Source organism: Maylandia zebra, linkage group LG14, assembly GCF_041146795.1.
Source record: "Maylandia zebra isolate NMK-2024a linkage group LG14, Mzebra_GT3a, whole genome shotgun sequence".
Lineage (NCBI taxonomy): Eukaryota > Metazoa > Chordata > Actinopteri > Cichliformes > Cichlidae > Maylandia > Maylandia zebra.
The window spans coordinates 32,979,044-32,999,410 of NC_135180.1; the positions used below are offsets into that span (position 1 = coordinate 32,979,044).

Genomic DNA, 20,367 nt, shown 5'->3' on the forward strand with positions numbered 1-20,367 from the left:
CAAGGCATCAAACTTCCAGTATATAAAAGGATGCCAAATGTTACATATTTGGGATATGAATATCATTTCAATGATATAACTTGCCCCTGCAAATTCAGACTCTAAGGGAGTACAAGTCCGGCATCGCTGTTCAAGGCCGCTTTGCATTCCTAACATGTAAAAGGAAAAGAAAAGAACATCCTGATCTTGGCAACAGCGAAACTAAAAATGCACTCCCAGAAACAATTTGGCTAGCCAGAGAACCCTTTACTTCAAAGTGACCTTGTTGTTAATTTTTCTTTTATGCTTTTCTTAAACGGTATCAATGAAGTTAACTTTTTATGTAATTAGAAACATTTCTTTAGAAAAATGCTGTGACAGAAATAGAACTTTATTTGTTAACGCTATGCTTGTCTAGTTGTCATTACCAGTACACCGGTGTATCAAGGACACTTCTCGTAACATTCATTTGTAACATTATAAAACAAACATGTGATATATATCATTGTGAGCAGTGTATGGTAATAATAAAAATAATAATGTCATTAGAAGTAAATATCTTTTGATGTGGAATTACAGAGAAAAAGACTTACAAACTTTAATGTACATTACAGTACCGTGTAGCTACTGAACCAGAAAGTGCACTGCAGCAGTGAGGAGATTCAGTGGATGAGCAATGATCAGAGTACAAAAACATGAAAATTAAGGTGCAAACCCAATATACATTTTTTTTCTATTAGATTCAAATAGATCTTCTCATTTTAAATCACAGCTTGTTAAATTACAGTCAATACAAATGTTTATGAGACAGCAGATTTTCATTAACTTCTTGATGAATATGTTTTGCTAATATAATGGGAAGTTAAAATATGATATTTTTCTGAGAATAAAATGTGTGAAATGGGATATGATATTGTTTGGTGATTTTGTAAGTGAACGCTGTCACTCAGTGCAGCCAGCAGGCAACATAGTTAAATCTAACAATAATGTCCATTCTCCAGAAGCACACAATAGTCATTACAGTAAGGGAGGTATATCTTTGGACTTGTCGCACTGTTTAAGCAATTATTAACCTGCTTGATAACTGCTAAAAATGCATAATATGCATTAGTATAATAATAGGGAGATTTAAGCACATTGTGTGATTTGTTTTCCATGGATACCATGAAAAGATGCAAAGTTTACCACCTGTCAGAGGAAGACAACATAATTCTCTGGGATTAAACCTGTTTTTCCCTCGTATGTTGCTTGGAGCCAGCCTGGTTCAACAGAGGGGTAGACTACAGGACAGAAGAGAGAAAAACATACCGAGCCAGTGAAAAAACAGATTCAGACTTCTGATCTGGAATAAGCTGATTTGAATCACTGAGCCTATATTTGACTGCATAATTTACAAGAATTATTGAATATTAGATTGAGGAGGGCTCTGGGCTAGTCTGCTCTTCAGATTCAGTCCCCATGAAGTATTTGAATTTTAGCCATCGTGAAAGAAACGCAAACAGTTTAAACCATTAAAACTAAACTAAATTATTGCGGAGATTCACCAAAACAAAGGGAAACAGCTGTAAAATGTCCGGTAAATACAATCTAGCAGAGATGTGCTGAATTAAGATGTAGAGAAAATGGAGAACAATAAAAGTCTGCCTGCTAGTAAATTGTGGGGAGCATTTGTTGACGTTTTTGCATTTGGCTCTGCTGGCTGTGCTAAGAGGAAACCGGCACTGGTGCCTTTCATTACTAGGTTACAGTGACCTGCCTAGACTGTTTGTGGGCCAAGTCATCTCTTAATGGAAACAAGCAGGAGGCAATAAAAAAAATCTTGGCACTGTTTGGATGTCCATAATGTATATGGGAGTGTCGCGCTAAGAGCAAAAACTTTCCATTTCAACACTGGAAATTCACCAAGTTCCTGCTCTTTGCTGTCAGCACAAGTCAGGCAAATTACCCCCTCTGTGTGTACAGTATTTACACTTCCGATCAGCCTTTCAACGAATCATTTGCAATCTTGAATCCGAACACTTTTGCTGTAAAGCGAAAGTCGGCTTACAAGCAGACAGTTAAATGTGCTTATGTGTTTGCGCTTTTTCTGCTCACCGTTTGAGAAGTGTGCCCCCTGTGGGAAGCTGAGCTCATGACTGTGCTCTGCCTCACAGGAATACATTGCCTTGGCATCTCTGTAAAGACAACAAAAATATGCTTTGTAATCGCAGATTTAAGGAGATAAGCGTGGGATCGATTAGGTCAAACTCTTGTTTGGGGTTGTAATTTTTTATCACCTTCCAACTGGAGCAGACTGTTGGGTGGAGGCATTTTCAAAAAGCAATGCTCGGGCAGCCACCCTGAAAACAATTGGAAAAAAAACAATAGAGTTCAGTGCACTTCATTGTGTAAAGTATGTCAAGCTGTAATTATGCCATTTAAGACAAGCATGAGTGACAATTAAGATGATTTTAAAATAATGAAACAGTGTAACTGTGTGTTATCTATTATAATGTATCAGTGCTGTCTTAGTTTACTTGCTCTTGCCAGCATTTTTCATTGTTGAGAATGAAATGAAAGGCTTAACCACACAATATGGGAGGTTTCCTTCCTCCTGGCAGACTCAGCTTTAACACAAAGCTAAACTGAGTTAAACTATATAACGAGGCCGCACTTGACCCTGGACATAACCCCAGAGTCATGGGGACAACAGAGACTAGGGCAAGCTAGCTGGATGCTATACGGGAAAACTAATTGAAAGACAAGTGTGACTGGCTTCTTAGACAAGACAAGTCAAACTATCTATTCATCTCAAGAGATCCAGTGCAGACTGGTGCTGGGTCACGGCAACCCGAGAGCAGGCAGAACGTAATTAAGGCCAGCTCTCCCACCAGAGCAGAAAAGACATAAATCTCACAACACGCACTCATCTGTCCTTAGAAACCTCTCGATGCTTGTAAACAGATGAAGGAGGCAGAAAACTCAGAGGGCAAACAGAGAGGAAGGGAGAAAGAAAATCAAGTATATATGTAAAAGCCTGTTTGCCTTGTATTTATTTTGTGGAGACATGTTAAAACTCTAACTTATGATGAGAAAAATGATTTGCTTTTTAAAGCTCTTTACACTGAGCCAGGTCTTTGGTAGCCATTGCTGACTGAAGTGTCCATCCTGCGGCGGATCGCTTGTTTTGGTGGAAGGTTTGGGTGCTCAGTAGGCTTTAAACTCTCTTTGGACTCCAGTGTTGATAAACTTTGGACAGATCCAGAGCAGCTCCTGTGGCCTGAAGGGCGACATACAAATAATAACTCGTAAATGACACATAGAAACAAAAGGCAGACACTAAGGAACAGCTATCACGCTGCACCAAATAAATCAGGAAATAACAAAATATTCTCGAGCTACTGTCAGTTTTTGAAAACCCTTGAAGGATAAATCATAACAGTGAAAACTACCCAGTTTATCTATTCTGTCCTGAAATTTCACTTTCATGAGATTCTGATCGACTTGATTTTAAGTCAAAATAACTGCAAATTACGTTTCAAATGGCATCGCTTCACGATTATCGTACCTTCGGATATATGCAATGATTTGAGAGAGGGTGCCGTGGAGCGGTTTAGCAGCTCTGGCCTGAGGTCAGCACGACAGTGTGGGGCTTTCTTGGGTGCAGGAGACAGCCTTGGTGTTGTGCTGACTGAGGACGAGCTAAGAGCATCCTCTGACTCGCCATCTGTGCGTCCCGTGTCCTCCCTGGAGCTCGAGTCGGGACTGCTGACAAACACGGCACTCTGGGGGCCATTTGAAAGCTGTGAAGGTGTCCGGCGGAGGTCCAGGAGTGACTTGTCCTGACATGTCCTCTGTCTAGAGGAAGCTGTTTTGGAGGAGGTGTTTTGCTCAGAGGAATGGGAAGACAGAGACTCCATACTCCCCATGGGGGTGCTGTCTGGACTGCTGCTCAAAGCGTCACCTATGCAGGGACCAGAGACGAGGCACACAAGGCCCTCATTAAAACCTGCTTAGCAAGTAAAAGATTTTAGCTTCTTTGCAATTTAGACAAAAAATGTTTAGATATTATATTATTCATTAGCTTTAGAGAGCTGGCCTAAATGTAGGAGACTGCGTGTAAAGATTCCTAAAAGATATTAAAGGCGTGGTTTAACAAATTGTGACACTCATCACTTCCTTGGTACTCACTATCTGCATCTGCAAGACACAGTGTGGGAGTGTAGAGGCTCCGGGGTTTTCGGGGCCCGGTGGACAGACAGATGGCCCTGCTCCTGCGAGAGCCAGGTCGACTCTGGGGCTGGGGCAGAGGCACATTGGGATCTGGAGGCTGGTGGAAGATCTACAGGTCCAGAAAGAAACACAAGTTTAAAAACCTCACCTTTTCTGACCATGCCACACCTGTCACAGTACATCATAACTGTCAAACTGTTGGACACACCCAGGAGGCTAAGTAATTATGAAACAGACAACAAAGAGAATATTCTAAGTGTAAGGGGACTGTTTAGTCTTTCATCTATTTGATTTACATCATATTTCAGGATCATCTGAATGTGTGTATTATTTGGGTTACATTAGATTCCTTTACGGTGTTACCTTAAAGGCAATGAATATAAAGATGGTGGCTGCTAGGATTGCTAAGATTGCCAATTTCCCTTTATCTGCAATTGCATTTATTTGTCTTTAATTTGATATCTCAAGTGTAAAAAAACAATCGCTTGTCTATTGAACAAGCTACCTAACTGCCATTAATTGTCCACCTTTAAAACAGCCTTTGGGCTATGACACTGGGTGTTCAGTAAACCAGTACAAACATCTCTGTAGTTTTTTTCTTGATCATTTGAGCTGGAAAGGATTCAGAAGCAACCCCAAAAGATCATGAGAAGCAGCATGGATGCCTTCAGTGCATCTCTGAGACTAAAAAAGTAGAACTTCAGGGCGAGCCCCTAAAGCAGGGGTATTAAACTAAAATTTGAGGAGGTCCAGTTGGAGAAAATCTTCTCAAGCAGAGGTCCGGGACATCATAATGTCTAACTTACGTTATGATTGTGATAGAGAAGCAACCTTTTTTTTTAAATTTTTATTTATATCTGAACGTATGAACAATAGACTGTCAAATCAATGAAAATACAAGTTAAAACATTTCAACAAAATTTATTGTTAACACTGAAACACACAGTAGGCCTACATTAGAAATAGGGCTGCTGTTTAAAATGAATTAGAGAAAATAAATAAAATGGCTAAATTGTGCATCTTAAAAGTGCTTAATTTCAGAAAAAAAAAGTTTCCCTTTTTCTTTACATTTTACATCTCGACTAAACAGTCTCAATACATTTTCAACAGATAACCTCAAAACATTTTAACAATTTACAGTTTCTCTTTCTTTCCCCCTTATATTCCACGTCCCAACTTTCTGTTGTTCAGTGAGAGAACTGAGCTTTAGTTCGCTCTACTAGGATTTTAAATCTGGGCTGGAATGGTGTCAGGGCCATTCTCATACACATGTGTAGGTGCTCATTGGTGATCCTGGAACGATATTTAGTTTTTATTATGTTCATTTTGGAGAAAGCTGCCTCACAGCTGTATTTGGAGCCAAACATGGCAGGTTCAGTTCTTCCAAACTGCTCTTTCAGGGCCACATCTGCTTGGAGATCAATTAGTTGCATTTGAAGAGGCCCAGCATTTGCCCACTTGAAGTGCTGTGTGACTTCCTTTGAGAACCCTCTGACATCAGTGATGGCAAATGGGTTCTTTATGAACATGGTGAGCTGCTGTCCAAAGCTGAAGCTATCAAAACGTTTGCTGAAGTTTTCAATCAGCTTATCAACAAAGTCAACAAAAGAGGACACATCTCTCTGTCCCTGAACCTGTTCCTTCACTGTTGGGAAGTGTGCATAGTCTCCTTGCAGGTCTTCTTTGAACACTTCAAGTTTCCTCTGAAAGCAGCGGACAGCTGTCATCAGTTCACAAATTGAATTGTCCTTGCCCTGCAGCTTCAAATTCAGTTCATTCAGGTGTGAAGTGATATCAACCAAAAAGGCCACAATATCCATGTTTTTCCCATCATTTAAAAAGAGAGAAAAGTTTGTTGCTTTTTGACTTTCCAGCTCTTCCAAGAAAGCTGCTACTTCACTTCTGATGGACCAAAATCGCTCCAATGCCCTGCCTTTGCTAAGCCATCTCACATTGTTGTGAAGCAGAAGATCATCAGTGTGTGCATCAACTTCTCTGAGAAATTCCCTGAGCATGCGATGCTGACAAGAAGAAGATGCCCTGAGAAAATTAATCATTTTCATCATTGTTTTCATCACCTCAGCATACTCGTCTGACAGGGTGGAGCATAACACTGACTGATGAATAATGCAATGATAAGAGATTAGCTCGGGATTGTCCTCTTTCATTCTTGCTACAGCTCCTTTCTCTCTCCCCATCATAGCAGGGGCTCCATCTGTGGTTATTGAAACCACTTGGTTTGGCTCTATTTCTCGCTTTGTTAACATTTCCTTAATGGCCAGGTAAATATCCTCTCCTCTTGTAGTGCTGTGAAGGGAAGTTACACCTAGCAGGTCTTCACAGAACTCTTTCTTATCATTGTTGAAGAACCTTACATAAACTAACAGCTGAGCATTGTCAGACACATCAGTGGACTCATCTACAGCCAAGCCTACACATGGTGTCTTATGAATAGCTTCTTCCAGCTGGGATAGCACATCCTGAGCTAATAATTCACTTCTCTTTGTGGCTGTTGATGCTGACATAGGTATTTGCTTTATTTTGTCATGAAGCTCTTCTTTTTGTTTACCCTCAAGTAATGTTTCTGCTACTGCACTCATGTACTCTTTGACAACACCTGCATCTGCAAAGGGCTTTTTGTGTTGACCTAAAATCCAAGCAACTCTGAGGGAACATTCATGAGCACGTTGTTGGGCGGTGAAAGAACTGGTTAAGATCCTTGTGGACTGATCATATTGGGCTCTGAGACTGCTAATTTTCTGGGACCTGAGTTCAGACTTGGGTGGGTATGATTGTTCAAAAGCTTTGTGCTTTGTCTCATAGTGGCGTTTGACATTGCCACTTTTAATCAGTGCCACGGTTTCTGAACATATGAGACACACTGGTTTGCTGCTTGCGGCCGGAAGAATGAACATATATGCGTCAGTCCATTCAGTCTTGAAAGTTCTATTTTCGGTGTCTACTTTTCTCTTTTTTGAAAGCGCCATAGTTGTTTTACCTCTTGTGACTCCCGCTCACGTCTTGTCTCACTGTATCGTTAATCGTCTCGCTTGTCATTCACCTCTCACCATGTCTTTCCTCTGTCTGTCTGTGTCTGCACTCAGCCTTGCGATCGCCTTGAATGCGCAGATGTGATTGGCTAAGTAGTGTCACGTGGGTGGCGTAACTCGCACACAATTGGTTAGTATGTTCCCTGGTCTAATACAATGTAAGGTTACTGCTTAAAATTGAATCGCCCCGTCAAAATTAAATATAATTTAATATTTTGTTAACTATAGGTCCGGGTCCATATAGGATGGCGACTGGGTCCGGACTCGGACCCCGGTCCGCCTGTTAGTGACCCCTGCCCTAAAGCAACCAAGAAAGTGTGTAGAACCCATTTCAGAGAGTCGAGACTGATTTAATAAGACAGAAAATAGCAGAGAGAGAATAAACCAGCCTCTGTAATGATAGTAGTGAAGCTCACTATGAGAACATACGATCTGAACCAAATTTACCTGAATCCATATCCACTCTTGATAGTGGAAAATCCTGCCAGTTTGCTCAAACCTGTTCTGTTCATAGTCATAGGTACTGTACCTTTGCACCATATAAGCATAAAAGACCTGCTGAAGTCCCCCAAATGGAGTCTCAGGTTCAGGAACCATGAGCCTCAAAAGCTTATGTGCCATTTAATCCAGTCTCTACCCCTTGTGTGCCTTATGGCTCCACATTGGCTTCTCATACACCTTCAAAGTGAGTTTTGACACCTAACCTCTGTCTCCTTATATACCAGAAGCCAATCTACAGCTCTACAAGCACCTCAAGTGCCCATTAAAGGCCAAATAATTTGCCTCCTGACCAAATCCCACCAATCTGTTCCTTTGTATGTTCCTATCAAGTCCAACCCTCTGTATCTGCAGGGGCTTAGCATAGTTTGCCAACCTATGGCCTATATTTTCAGTTACCACCAGTTCAGCAGGCCATGGCCGCATTATATGCAGTTTGACCTCCACCTATTATTACTGAAACCTCACTCTATTTGTTCTCCTTTCCAGTAACATTCTCCGTGGCTGCTATATAAACTTCTGTGTACCTCAGCAGTTTATATAGCAGCCTCAGGCCCAATACAGGCTCATATTCAACTACAGTATCATGCTCCACACAATTCTCTGGTGCAAAACAGGTGTTTGTTTTAGGTGCAAAAGTCAGCATCCAGGGATAATGAAGAGAACCCAGATATCCAGTGTGATGCACTTGAACCCACAGATTATATTATCTAAAGTCACACTAAAGGTAATTAAAATAAGACTTAGAAACAAGATTAGGACCTTTGATGCCTATGCTGTCTTAGATGATGGAGCATAGTAATAATAATAATAATGGTAAATGGCCTGTATTTGTATAGCGCTTTACTAGTCCCTAAGGACCCCAAAGTACTTTACACATCCAGTCATCCACCCATTCACACACAGGTGATGGCAAGCTACATTGTAGCCACAGCCACCCTGGGGCGCACTGACAGAGGTGAGGCTGCCGGACCCTCTGACCACCACCAGTAGGCAACGGGTGAAGTGTCTTGCCCAAGGACACAACGACCGAGACTGTCCAAGCCGGGGCTCGAACCGGCAACCTTTCGATTACAAGGCGAACTCCCAACTCTTGAGCCACGAACGCATAAATAAATGCAATAATGGTTTGCATTTATATAGTGCTTTTCGGGGCCCTCAAAGCACTGTACAATTCCACTATTCATTCACTCTCACATTCACACACTGGTGGAGGCAAGCGACAGTTGTAGCCACAGCTGCCCTGGGGCAGACTGACAGTGTGTTGACTCAGGGTGCAGCCACGCATCTTGATTTTAAGGGGAGCCAGCAAAGCTTAAACTGTGCACAGAGAGACCACATACAGAAATGCCACAAGTCAAATGTGTTAACCTCCAACTTTCTCCCGCTTCATGCCCTAGGAAAAAGTTTTCAAATGACTGTGCATTCACCTCTGACATCATAATGTTTGTTGAGCAGCATTATCCTGTGGATAAATTAAAACTTCTAACTTTTAACTGCACATTGTTGTTGGGTCCAACAATCCATTCTCCATAACACCTACTGAAATAGTTCAATAAAGCTCAAAGGGAGCATGAGCACAATGAGCACATGGTTGGGGTCGTCATTACAATTTCTCTTGATGAGTCAGCTGATTCTGTCCATTGCTTATTCACCTCACAAGACAGCCCATACACCGAATTTAAGACATAATGCTGACACCTCCACCCTCCCTTCAGAAGTGAGGGGTTGATTCATCAAAGATAAAACAGGGGTATGAATGTCTTCCTTGCAGAAACATATGCTACCCAGAGACAAGAAAAAAATCACTGTGATAGCAACAAGGATGTTAGGTTTGTAGCTTGAACCTATTCGCTGGAACGTTAAGACAATATAATTACACTGCAAGCAAGACGCAAGTAGGCAAACTTCTTCATGGTACTCGTGCACGGGAGAGACTGGACAGAGCGCCGTCCCTTCGCTTGACCCCAGTAGCTCTCGTCCGTTCTCCCGTACACTATCCTTTTATTGAGGTTACATGAATATGCATAGGGTCATTAACATATGACGTCTACATACACACAAAGAGTACCGTGTGTGTGTGTGTGTGTGTGTGTGTGTGTGTGTGTACTGCTGATCAAAGGGTCAAACATCCTTGGTCAGGAAGAGGGTAGCCTCCCCCTCCCCCTAGATGGTTCATCCTAGATAACACGGTGAGGAAGTCCTGCAGTTCATCTAAACAAAGAGCACTTAGACTAGAACAGACGCAACTACGTTAATCCTACCATAAAACAATAAGACACGGTATGACCTCTCATGCTCCCAAAGTGCTGTCTAATACACACAAAGTTTGCAGACTATCAAGGATCAAAACCTCTACCAATCTACAACTAATTACAAAACTCTAAGCATATATAAGTAAATATTTCTAAGCATAAATGACAATCAACAATACAAATCTAACAAGGATGTAGTTAACTTACCTTCTTCTAGATTGAGGTTATGCAAACTGACCTTCTGGTCCATAGTCGCTGACTGTTTTAGGCCTTTAACTATCAAACTTGGATGTTGTGGTGAATAATGTTTAATATTAACATCAGATACTCTCATATTGAACTCCTACAGTTCCATTCTGACAGTTTCCTTATGTCCCACAGACATTTCACTGCATGCAGAGAAGAGCCCCATGAGCTTCTTTCTAACTGTGGCAATTTTAAAGAAGAGGCAAGGAGTTGAGAGATGCATTTGCAGCCATGACCCATCCCTGAAAGTCCCAAATCCAGCTTCACTTTAATCCCCCAAATGCTCCTGATTTTGGGTAGTGTGGGAGAGAGAAATTAGGTCCATGAAACCTGCTCTTAGGGGGACAGTGGGAAGTCAAACCATTTTCCACTTTCAGAGGAAAATTGTGGTAGTTGACATAGAAGGAGTCTTGAACTCTTAACTGATATGATATAAACATCTGATAGTGTTGATCCTTTTACTCTAACCTCGTAGTTTTAATGGGGCAGCGAGATGTTTCTCTTCAACAGGCTGTCTGTGCAAACTCAATTCTTAAAAAGTTGGGACGCTGTGTATAATGTAAAAACAAACAAACAAACAAAACAAAAAAATAATGGCATGATTTGTAAATGTCAATTGTAAATGTCTATTGTGTTTTATTCACAATAGAACATAGAAAACATTTAAAAATATACCCTTTTAATTACAATATGAGCTCATTTTGAGTTTGAGGCCAGCAACACATCTAAAAAAAGTTTGGCTAGAGACAAAAGGCTGGAAAAGTAAGAGGTAAAAAAAAGAAACAGTTGGGGGAATACTACTCTCTCGCTCAGGCAGCACTGTGTTAAAATCAGGGATGATTCTGTTATTTAAGAGTAACTTCACAGGCTCAGTAACACTCCCAGAAATTATTGTTTAACACAGTTCACTCTGCTATCCACAAAGCAGTTTAAAGCTCTATGGATCAAAGCAGATGCCATATCTGAACACGCTCCACAAATGCTGCAGTCTTCTCTGGGCCAATGGTAATTGAAAATGGACCGAGGCAAAGTGGAAAACTGTGGTCAGACAAACCAAAATTCTAAATTCTTTCTGGAAAACACGGCTGCAGTGTCAACTGGACTAAAGAGGAGAGGAACCATTACATATTATAAGCACTTAGTTAAAAAGTCTGCATCTTTCATAGTATGGCACTGCATTAGTGCCTATAGAATTGGTACCTTGCACTTTTGGAGTGACACTTTCAATGTTGAAAGGTATATATAGATGGGTTTTAGAGCCACCTATGCTCCGATGCAGATGTCTTTATCAGGAAGGCATGCATGTTTCAGCAAGACAATGCTATACTGAATTGAAATTATACTTAACCATCATCACTTGTAAGAAATAAACCTCCTCCATGGATCCTGTATTTAAAGAGGCACGCCACATCAAATGTTGTGAGCCAATGCAATCATTTTCACTCACTGGGTGCCTTCAGCTTTTGGCTTAAAAGCAACGAATTAAATTAAAAAATGAAACAAATATATGTGCACTTGTTACATTTCATCTCAGAGCCAGCCTCTGCTATTTTTTTCTCCTCTGCTAACTGTTTGACTGTATGTGCCTCTAGCACACGGCACAGAGCACACAATCATGCACGCAAGTGCGCGCGCAAACAGTCACACAGAGAAATACACACATACACAAATACACACAGCTGATGCAGCCATTTGTTTCAGCTTGTGCTTTATGTATGATACTACTAGTGGCAACAATGTATTCGCATGACTAAATGTCAATTGAATTTAACATAAACATTGGAATATGAAAGTTCATATAGCATTATAAAACGCATTATTCTTGTCGCTCGTCTGTGTCTTCTGCTATCTGTTGCTGTCTAGGTGTCGTTTTTTGAGAAACATGAAAAATGATTATAAACCATAAGAGATCTTTCTATAAATCTGTTCTAATAAGGAAATATGGATATTCTACTTCAGAAAACTGCTGCACGAGGAATGTTTTTATTGATGCAGATATAATTAAAAGCATACCAGGCCATTCAAAGTCAAACTGTGACTCACCTTGTTGAAATTTTCAATGAGTATTTCCACCACAATGTTCTGGAACTTAATGTTCATCATGGCGGCAACTGTCTCCTCTTGTGATCGCATCAATGTAGGCCCGAAGATGACGCCCAGGTTTGACACTGTCATCAGGTTAGACTGGTTTTGTGCAGAAACTCTGCGTTTAGAAGACAAGCACATCATACAAGCGTCCTAAGAATTCACATGTTTAACCATGAGGTGATATTTTTTGGTCTGCGAGATAGTGAGAGTTGGCGAGACGCCTGCAATTGCGGTGCAGTGCCTCAGATAACTTTAATTAGTTTCAGGTAACGTTAAGTCTGCAAGTTAATTGATTGATTACAAGAACATGTACCTGACAAGATGCTTTATTAGTAACTCCAGCATTTCCTTGTTTCTTTCAGGCATCTTATGAACCAAAGCATGGACAGCACGCACTCTGTAGTTCTGATCATCGGACTCTGAGAAAGAAAATAAATAGAAATGAGGGAAGAGTAGAAATGCTGGCCACTACTGACTTATGGAATAATTGTATTTCAGATGTAATTGTGTGAAAAAGAAAGTACATCCCATTTTAATTCTAAGGTTTTATCTTCTGGTCCTAAACAGGTCTTAAAATGAGGTAAATACAACCTCACATGAACAATACATCACATATTACTGTGTCATTATTTATTTAATAAAAATAACCCTAATTCTAACCCTGACACTTAACCCCCAAAACTAAGCCAAAATGCACAAGTAGTGTGTAAACAATTAACTACGCCATTACTACTTCCATTGAAATGAACACGGTAAGCAGCAGCCAGGAGCTGCTAATCAAACACAGTTGATTAACTGATCATCAGCGAATGCGACCACCTCTATAAACGTTTTGGCAGTTTGCAGGTCTGTAGCATTCAGATTTTTGGCAACAGTGCCAAGAAGGAAAGACGAGAAGAAACTTTTGCTGACCATCTATGTGAGAATTGCAATTTGATGTGCATCATTCTGCGAAGTGAGAAAGATTATTAAAAACTGCAAAGCATTTGGGACAGCTGCTAATCTTCCCAGGAGTGGACATATCAGCAAATTTATCTCAATGTTTAAGTTATGTTAAATGTTTAAGTTCACGGTTTTTACGGTAAAAAAAAAAAAAGTTATTCTCATTACAAAGTCACACTCGAGTCACTCTGACATCACAGTTTGAGATGACCTGAGATCCATACAAGTATTTCCTCAGATAGAAATGATTTAATCAGATCAGTCCTGACTCATTTGCTTTCCCTGCTTTGATAACCCAGACGTAGTGCTCACAAAGCTCAAATCTCTAAAATGAATTCAAAATGTTTCATAAAGATTTTCAAAATTCTAATGCAATATCTCTTCACATAAATCCTGCTTAACCTTTGCAATTGACATAATTAGTTAGTTATCAGATGCACCCGATTCATTAGTGCTATATGATTTGAATTGTACCAATATCTTCCTAATCTGTTCTATACAAGAAAGGATAATAGAGAACTTGATAAAATATGTAATATGTTATAACTGTAACTTACTGACAGCCATGATAAAATCTTTGTGGAGCTTGAAAGTCATTAGAGGCTCAGACAGGCACCTGATGGAAAAGAAAAAAGAAACAGTTTCAATTTATTTCCTGAGTGACACAGGTCCTGTGAATGCAGCTGGTATCCTTGGTGAGTCAGTCGCAGCACTTAATGTATGACTATCATCAGAGAGGTTTCAAAGAGGCACTATGGAGGCAAGGATGACTCCTGACATTTAAGTGCACGTAGATGGTGGGGCGAGCTGACCTGAGGTAATTCTTCAGGCCGCTGGTGATAGTTTTGTTGTCCCACATGTCTGGGTCCAGGTCCATATCCACAGGTGCTTTGGATGCTATTGGAAAGATGTTTTATTGTTATATGACCACTAGGTAAGTTTAAGCTGCAAATTGTCTTAAGAAACCAATACAACATGACATGACCTGTCAAGCTGCTCAACCGAGGACCGAAAATACTTTCTTCTTGTGTCAAGAGACTCAAAGGAGAATTGAAAATAAATAGTGACGTGTGTGGTGTCTAATAGCACTGGGGGTCAAGATTTAGAGACATTTAACAAACTCATTCAGACATTTCCTGTACAAATGTGTTATATATATATCCAGACGAGACTACCTTGTAATTCAATAAAATAATGACAACATAATATAAGGCCTAATTGCTGTTACACTGTCCTACCACAAGGAGGACCTCTTTCCTCACTCTGCTGGAAAAGATCACGTTAGAAAACTATTCATACATTACCATGGAGATTCAGACACTTGTGAATTACAGAATAAGGGGTTTGACTTGGTACATTAGTTCACTGATAATACTTTTGATTTTAGTTACTTACAAAAGACTGTGGTCATCAGCTTCTGCACTTTAGAATTGACGCCTCCAATTCTGTACAGTCCCATTGTGTTTATCCCTGTGTGGCAGTGAAAAAAGCAAAAGGATGAATTGGAACAAGGACCTAAGACTTTGTGTTTATTTAGGACTCGTGCCAGTGCAACGTGTTGTCAAGTCCACTAACGAGCACATTGTTAATCATTACAACCAGGTTGCATTCAAATCATTTGACACACGAAAGCTGAGAGATTGAAGCGCCTCACCTCTCATCTCGACCAGGTCAATGCATTTTCTTACAAAGTTGAAGCCTGCCTCATTAAGATATGCTGTAACACAAAACAAGAGCAGAAATGAAAGGACAATTACTGCCTGGGATAACCGCCCGTCATGTGGGATAATAAGCTCTCCCTTATGCCGCTGCTCAAATGAATAGCACAGCCCTGTACTGTGAGGCTGTGCTATGCCTGCTGAGTGGGCATATGTAAAATTATAGTATTAATGAAAAGGCATAGTCATAGGTAACGAGTATTTCTTTCATATGTGTATGTTGTTGATCTCATTATCTTACGTTTTAAGAATTTGAAAGGCAAACATTTTAATCCTGAAGGAGTTTGGAAAGATATAAAAACAATACTCACTCTCTTCTTTTTTGCTTAATATGGCCGGCAGGTTGTAAATCTAGAGAGAGTTTACAAAAATCATTATAATGTAAAGGTTACCTTAGTTTGAATACTGAAAAAAATCGCTGAAAGAAAAGGATAATGTCAAAACCTTATTCCCACTGAATCTAATTTGAGTAGACTGTCCTATTATTAGCACAAGTAAATGGTGAGGTCATGGTTTCCTAAAAACAACAACAAAAAACCTTACAGAAAGCCACCAGAAGAGGGTGCCAGTGACAAATAATTCATTTTTGGCATTGTCTTCTTGCCAAACAAAGGACTTTAAAAAAACCTGACCAACTGCAGCCAGCACCGAATGAATATTTCAAAGAAGAACAGGCAGAGTTCCTTACCGGCTCCCTGCCATCCATGGCCTCGAGCCACAGTCTTCTGTTGGACTCTGACAGTGCCTGCAGTGTCATAACGCCATGCCTGGAAAGATTTAAGAGAAAAGCTGGTCTCAGTCTGATCTCTTTTCCTTGGGGCCCCTGGACAGACCATGTTTATATTGGCTGAGACCACTATAAAAGGACTAGTGTAACTAAAATAGCTCATGTGCAAATGCTTGACTTCAATCTATGCCCTCAGTTCACTTTGTGCTTCACATTACCCTTCCAATTAAAAGCTACAAGTTCTTAATATTAGAGTGATTCATTTTTGCACCCAACATGCATACAGCTTTATCTGCTTTCACCTTACTGTGTGCAGCATAGTGAGAATCTGGGGCATTATGCCTTGATTTGTGGCACTGCTTCAGTTGGCTGTAACACAATTATAGAACACTATCTGATGATGGCGGCAAACAAAAAACGTCACCCCACCCAGTAGTGGCAGTTAGTACTAGCATGGAGCTGTGTCAGCTTGCATGTGTTAAAGGTCATTTCAACCAAAATACAAAAAAAAGTGCTACACCTTTAACAACACCCCTACTGATATTTTGACATGCAGACAGTTTAGCATTTATTTCACCAGCTTTTAAGTTGTCCAATATTAAAGACTCCAAACCCGTACAGGTGAACGCAGAAGAAAATATTTATATTTGTGTTGCTCTCAAATCATTTAACAACATCTCTTTCCCAAAACAGCATCTCTGCTACCCTCATCCAACCTCATATCATTTTTTTAAATGGATGTATTTTCCCTTAAGTCCTTATGAAAGACACGTTGCTGGTAAATTTTTAATGAAACTCTTCTTTCATTGCTACGAGCAGCTCAAATGAAATTCTTTTTATTGGGCTGGCAGAGGATGTTTCAGAGATGGCTATCTCAGAATCTGGGCAAATAAAAGTATCCGCATAGCTGGATACCTCTTTACTAATTCGGGTGAATCAACCCGTTAAAAATGAGGTTCCGAGATGGCTGGCCTGATTAAACTTGGGCAACAGCATGTTTATTATAATGGGGATTAATGGATGAGCTTGAAGCTGACTGGAGCTTGGCCCACATTGTCCTTGTGGTTAGAACACGCACCTTGGGGCAGCGCAGTTAATGATAAATGAGTTGTCCTGCAAATAAATTGCAGTTATTGTCCATGCTCAGCAACACTCACCGAGCGTGAGCAATGCTGCTGCAGTGCAACATTAACACACAGTGATGTGCTAACTCTATTCTGGGGTACAAATCACTATAAAGAACTGATATCAAGCATTCATAATGGATGGCTTGGTCAATTGAGCCAGTGTTAATCAGCTGACAGCTACTTAAAGGTTTCTGATCATTGCCCAATATGTAATCCTATTTCCCCGTGAAACATTAAAAACAAATCAACTATGAATGTTCCCACATGGCCAAAGGTTTTGAAAAGAAAGGGAAAAAAATAGGAATTAATTCTAAGTTCAATATTGTGTGTTACTTGAGTAATTGCAGACAAGAAGAAATAATTTAAGAATGTGTCTTGACCAAGTGACCAAGTCAGATTTTGTGAAGTGCTAAGAAAGCAGCAGGATTTCATTAGGTTTGGATTTAATATTGAGTGAACAACATGATTAGGACACATGCAGCACATGCAACTGCACTGAAAGGGCAGCACTGGTCAGTTCACATACCGGACTTTACAGAAAAACTGAAGCGGCCTGAAAAGAGTTCCACGACAGATGTCATTTCTACATTGACATGAACACAGAGAAAAGATGGGATGGGTTCAAAAATAGAAAAAAAAATAATGATAATGTAGACATACAGCAAACGGAGCGGGGGGAGAGGACTCGAGAAACATGCAGGACACAAACAGAGCTGATTACGTCTAACACTGTTAAACCGAGTCTTTGAAGATGTTAATCAAACCTGAACAGCTCTCGCATGTTCAAACGTTGTGTACTCCAGGGGGAATCTGGGTTAATTTCCAGTATTGGTGAGTTCAACATAGCACAAAATGTCACGTGCAGTTCGACGTTCTTATATTAAGTTAGTTTTAACAAGAAAAAAGTGTGTGCAACTGCTATCTTACTAATATGAGTATTCAGCAGGTGATGTGCAATGACTTTCTTTTTTCTTTTTGGCTCTCGGTGGTGATTAAGGCAATACATAATACATTCTGCATGTGTTTTCAGCCTATGAAAGCTATTAGACATTTTCAGGGATACACATCACAGACCTCTCTGCCACTTCAACATCAAAGCAGAAACGCTTGTCGATGGAGTCCGTTTTTCTCCGAATGCAGGACTTGAGCTTGAACACCTCTGGCTGATTTACGACAAGACCATTCTAAAAATAAACACACTCGTCATTAATTAGTTAAAAATACAATGAAAAATGATTATGAAATGAAAATGAATATATTTACAATTGCAAATGCACGGCTCTGCAAGTCTGAAATGACTAATATGTATGCTGTGTGTTTGTTGTGAGAGACACAGAAGGTACTTTGAAACCAGAAGATTTATGTATCCGGAGCGTCCAGTGCTTTTGTGAAAATATGATTGGAAATACAGAAAAAAGAGAAAAACGAATGAAAAAAAACGTAATCATCGACAACAACAAAAACAGAACATTTACCATTGTGGTTTGGATTTGCAAAATTCTTCTTCTTTTTGTTTGGCTAGTTTTTTCTTTTTGGTGGTTCAGACTTTCTAAACTCAAGCTCGATGCAATCTTCATATGCCTAAAAATTGATTTGGGCTGTCAGCCCAAACAAAGCTACTTGATTGCACGCATTCATATCATCCACTTATCAAGAAGCAGAGCTTTTATTTCAATTATCTTGATTTTAAACACGCGAAAATATAGTTTTAAAATTACATTATATCATTGACCTTGTTTTTCATTTCCCATTAGAGGCCTTCAGTGTCAGCTGAAAGTATCAATTCAATTACCTCCTGAACGGATTTTGTTCTTTCTTTCTGAGAATTAGCCATATCTCACATACAGCACATCCTCCCCTGTGCACGCCAGTAAGACTGACTGTAGTCAACTGCAGCAAACCAGATATGTGGATAAAAATACGCCTGCACCTGCATTGGCTTTGGGCTTTATATTCTCCCTCTCCATCTGTGTGTGGGTTTCTGTGTTTTATTCGATTTTATTTAAAAATAAAAAGAAACCGAGATCATTAGTAAATCAGAATGTAGCCATATCTGTAACATGTGCAGAAAAATGCATGGAAACTCACAGTTATGTGGATATTTTTTTTATATAATTTCTCCCTTGAAGTTTACTGGAGTTCTTTAAAAGTATGTTTTCATAATTTTTTAATCTGTGTGGCACTGAAGTGCACATATTTTTTTTAATCTTCACTGGAACCTGTATTTCTTCAAATACTTTTTTGTGAAAAATAACAAAAGGTTAAACTGCGATAGCTAAACACTTCAAAACCATGCTGACATTTTCAGTCGGTTTGCACCTGACGCAGCAGCGCTAAGCAGTATTCCCTGTGGAAGTTACTCCATATCATCATCCAATTACTACATACAAAAAAAGGATTGATTGGAAGCTTTTTTTCATCTAATACATAAAATGTGAAATAATTATCAGTTATCATTTGATCTACATGAAGTGTCATTAAGTCATAGCGATAAATTCCTACAAAGGAAGTAAACATTCATCAGATCACTTAGAAAGCAAGATACTATAACTGTTTAGTTTAACGGACTATTTTCATTCCTTGAATTCCCCTGCGGTGTTGTTTGTTCATTTTGTTATTTAAAAATAAAACATGTTTGTTTGCCTTGACGTAACGAGTCTTTTGTCTTCTACGCCTAATTTGCAGTTTTGTCAATCTGGCATTTTCCGTTTTCTCCTCCCGGGACAAACCATGCCTTTAAGCCTCTTTTTTTCACACAGATTACACTCTGCTCCTTCTTTTCTTAGCTTTTTATCGTGCAAATGTTAAACTAAACAAAATAAAGTGAATGTAAAGTACCTGTTTCCCAGCTGACTTGTTTTCAGTGTTGCTCATGGTGAATGTTTTGCTGCTTTTCTCATAAGTGCAGTAGTGACGTGTCCAAGTGCATCCCAGAGGACCTAGGACAGAACAAATGCAGAAGAAAACACTAGTTGAGGCAAAATAATTTTTCACTGAATCACAGGCTTCTGGAAAGACTTCTGAAAATCAATTTGCAATTTTAGTGTGATAAATCAAAAGTTGTTTATTGCTGCTGATAATAATCTACCATTTGTGGTAACTCCCCCATTTGAGAGCACATCAAAGTGAATCCGTAAACAGGATGAATTATGAGTTCTGTGTGAGTGGATCTCTTCGGCAGAGGCCTGGGAGAACTCGAGACATGTTTATGGTGATGGATGTAAAACCATTCACTTGAAAGTGAAGGGGAGTGAGATGGCCTGGATGGCTGGGAGCACAGCTAGGAAGACTCACGTTTCTCCTGGACATACAAGAAGCCTTCCATCGTCCACTGCCCGGGTGGTTTATAGTCCTGATCTGCCGACCTTATCCTCTTCATCAGCTTCTCCACTTCCTGCTTGGTGCTCACAAAGTTGTTTCGTGTCTGTGTGGGAAATTTAGGGTTATGTTATCATTGTGTTATCTCTGATCTCTCAAAATAAAAACACATCTATTTTTTCTCAAAGAACAAATAAATAAAAACTA

At 39.8% G+C, this 20,367-nt stretch overlaps 1 protein-coding gene across 4 annotated transcripts in view; it reads right to left on the reverse strand.

Moving 5' to 3' along the window:
• Positions 1-1,124: 1,124 nt before the first annotated feature.
• arhgap42b (Rho GTPase activating protein 42b) overlaps positions 1,125-20,367 on the reverse strand; it is an 81,911-nt gene continuing 62,668 nt past the window's right edge. The window contains exons 8-25 of one of the 4 annotated variants that reach the window (XM_023153595.3): positions 20,137-20,266; positions 19,681-19,781; positions 17,917-18,026; positions 17,369-17,425; positions 15,677-15,755; positions 15,300-15,339; positions 14,925-14,987; positions 14,666-14,740; positions 14,083-14,167; positions 13,828-13,886; positions 12,642-12,747; positions 12,284-12,443; positions 4,150-4,300; positions 3,527-3,922; positions 3,082-3,238; positions 2,256-2,318; positions 2,074-2,153; positions 1,125-1,259 (exon numbers count right to left, since the gene is read on the reverse strand). In XM_023153595.3, coding sequence (XP_023009363.1) covers positions 1,171-1,259; positions 2,074-2,153; positions 2,256-2,318; positions 3,082-3,238; positions 3,527-3,922; positions 4,150-4,300; positions 12,284-12,443; positions 12,642-12,747; positions 13,828-13,886; positions 14,083-14,167; positions 14,666-14,740; positions 14,925-14,987; positions 15,300-15,339; positions 15,677-15,755; positions 17,369-17,425; positions 17,917-18,026; positions 19,681-19,781; positions 20,137-20,266 — 2,001 coding nt within the window. In that variant the 3' untranslated portion in view covers positions 1,125-1,170. Of the gene's footprint in view, positions 1,260-2,073; positions 2,154-2,255; positions 2,319-3,081; positions 3,239-3,526; positions 3,933-4,147; positions 4,301-12,283; positions 12,444-12,641; positions 12,748-13,827; positions 13,887-14,082; positions 14,168-14,665; positions 14,741-14,924; positions 14,988-15,299; positions 15,340-15,676; positions 15,756-17,368; positions 17,426-17,916; positions 18,027-19,680; positions 19,782-20,136; positions 20,267-20,367 lie in introns of all 4 variants that reach the window. The other 3 variants (XM_076873384.1, XM_023153596.3, XM_076873385.1) reach the window with 3 other exon arrangements.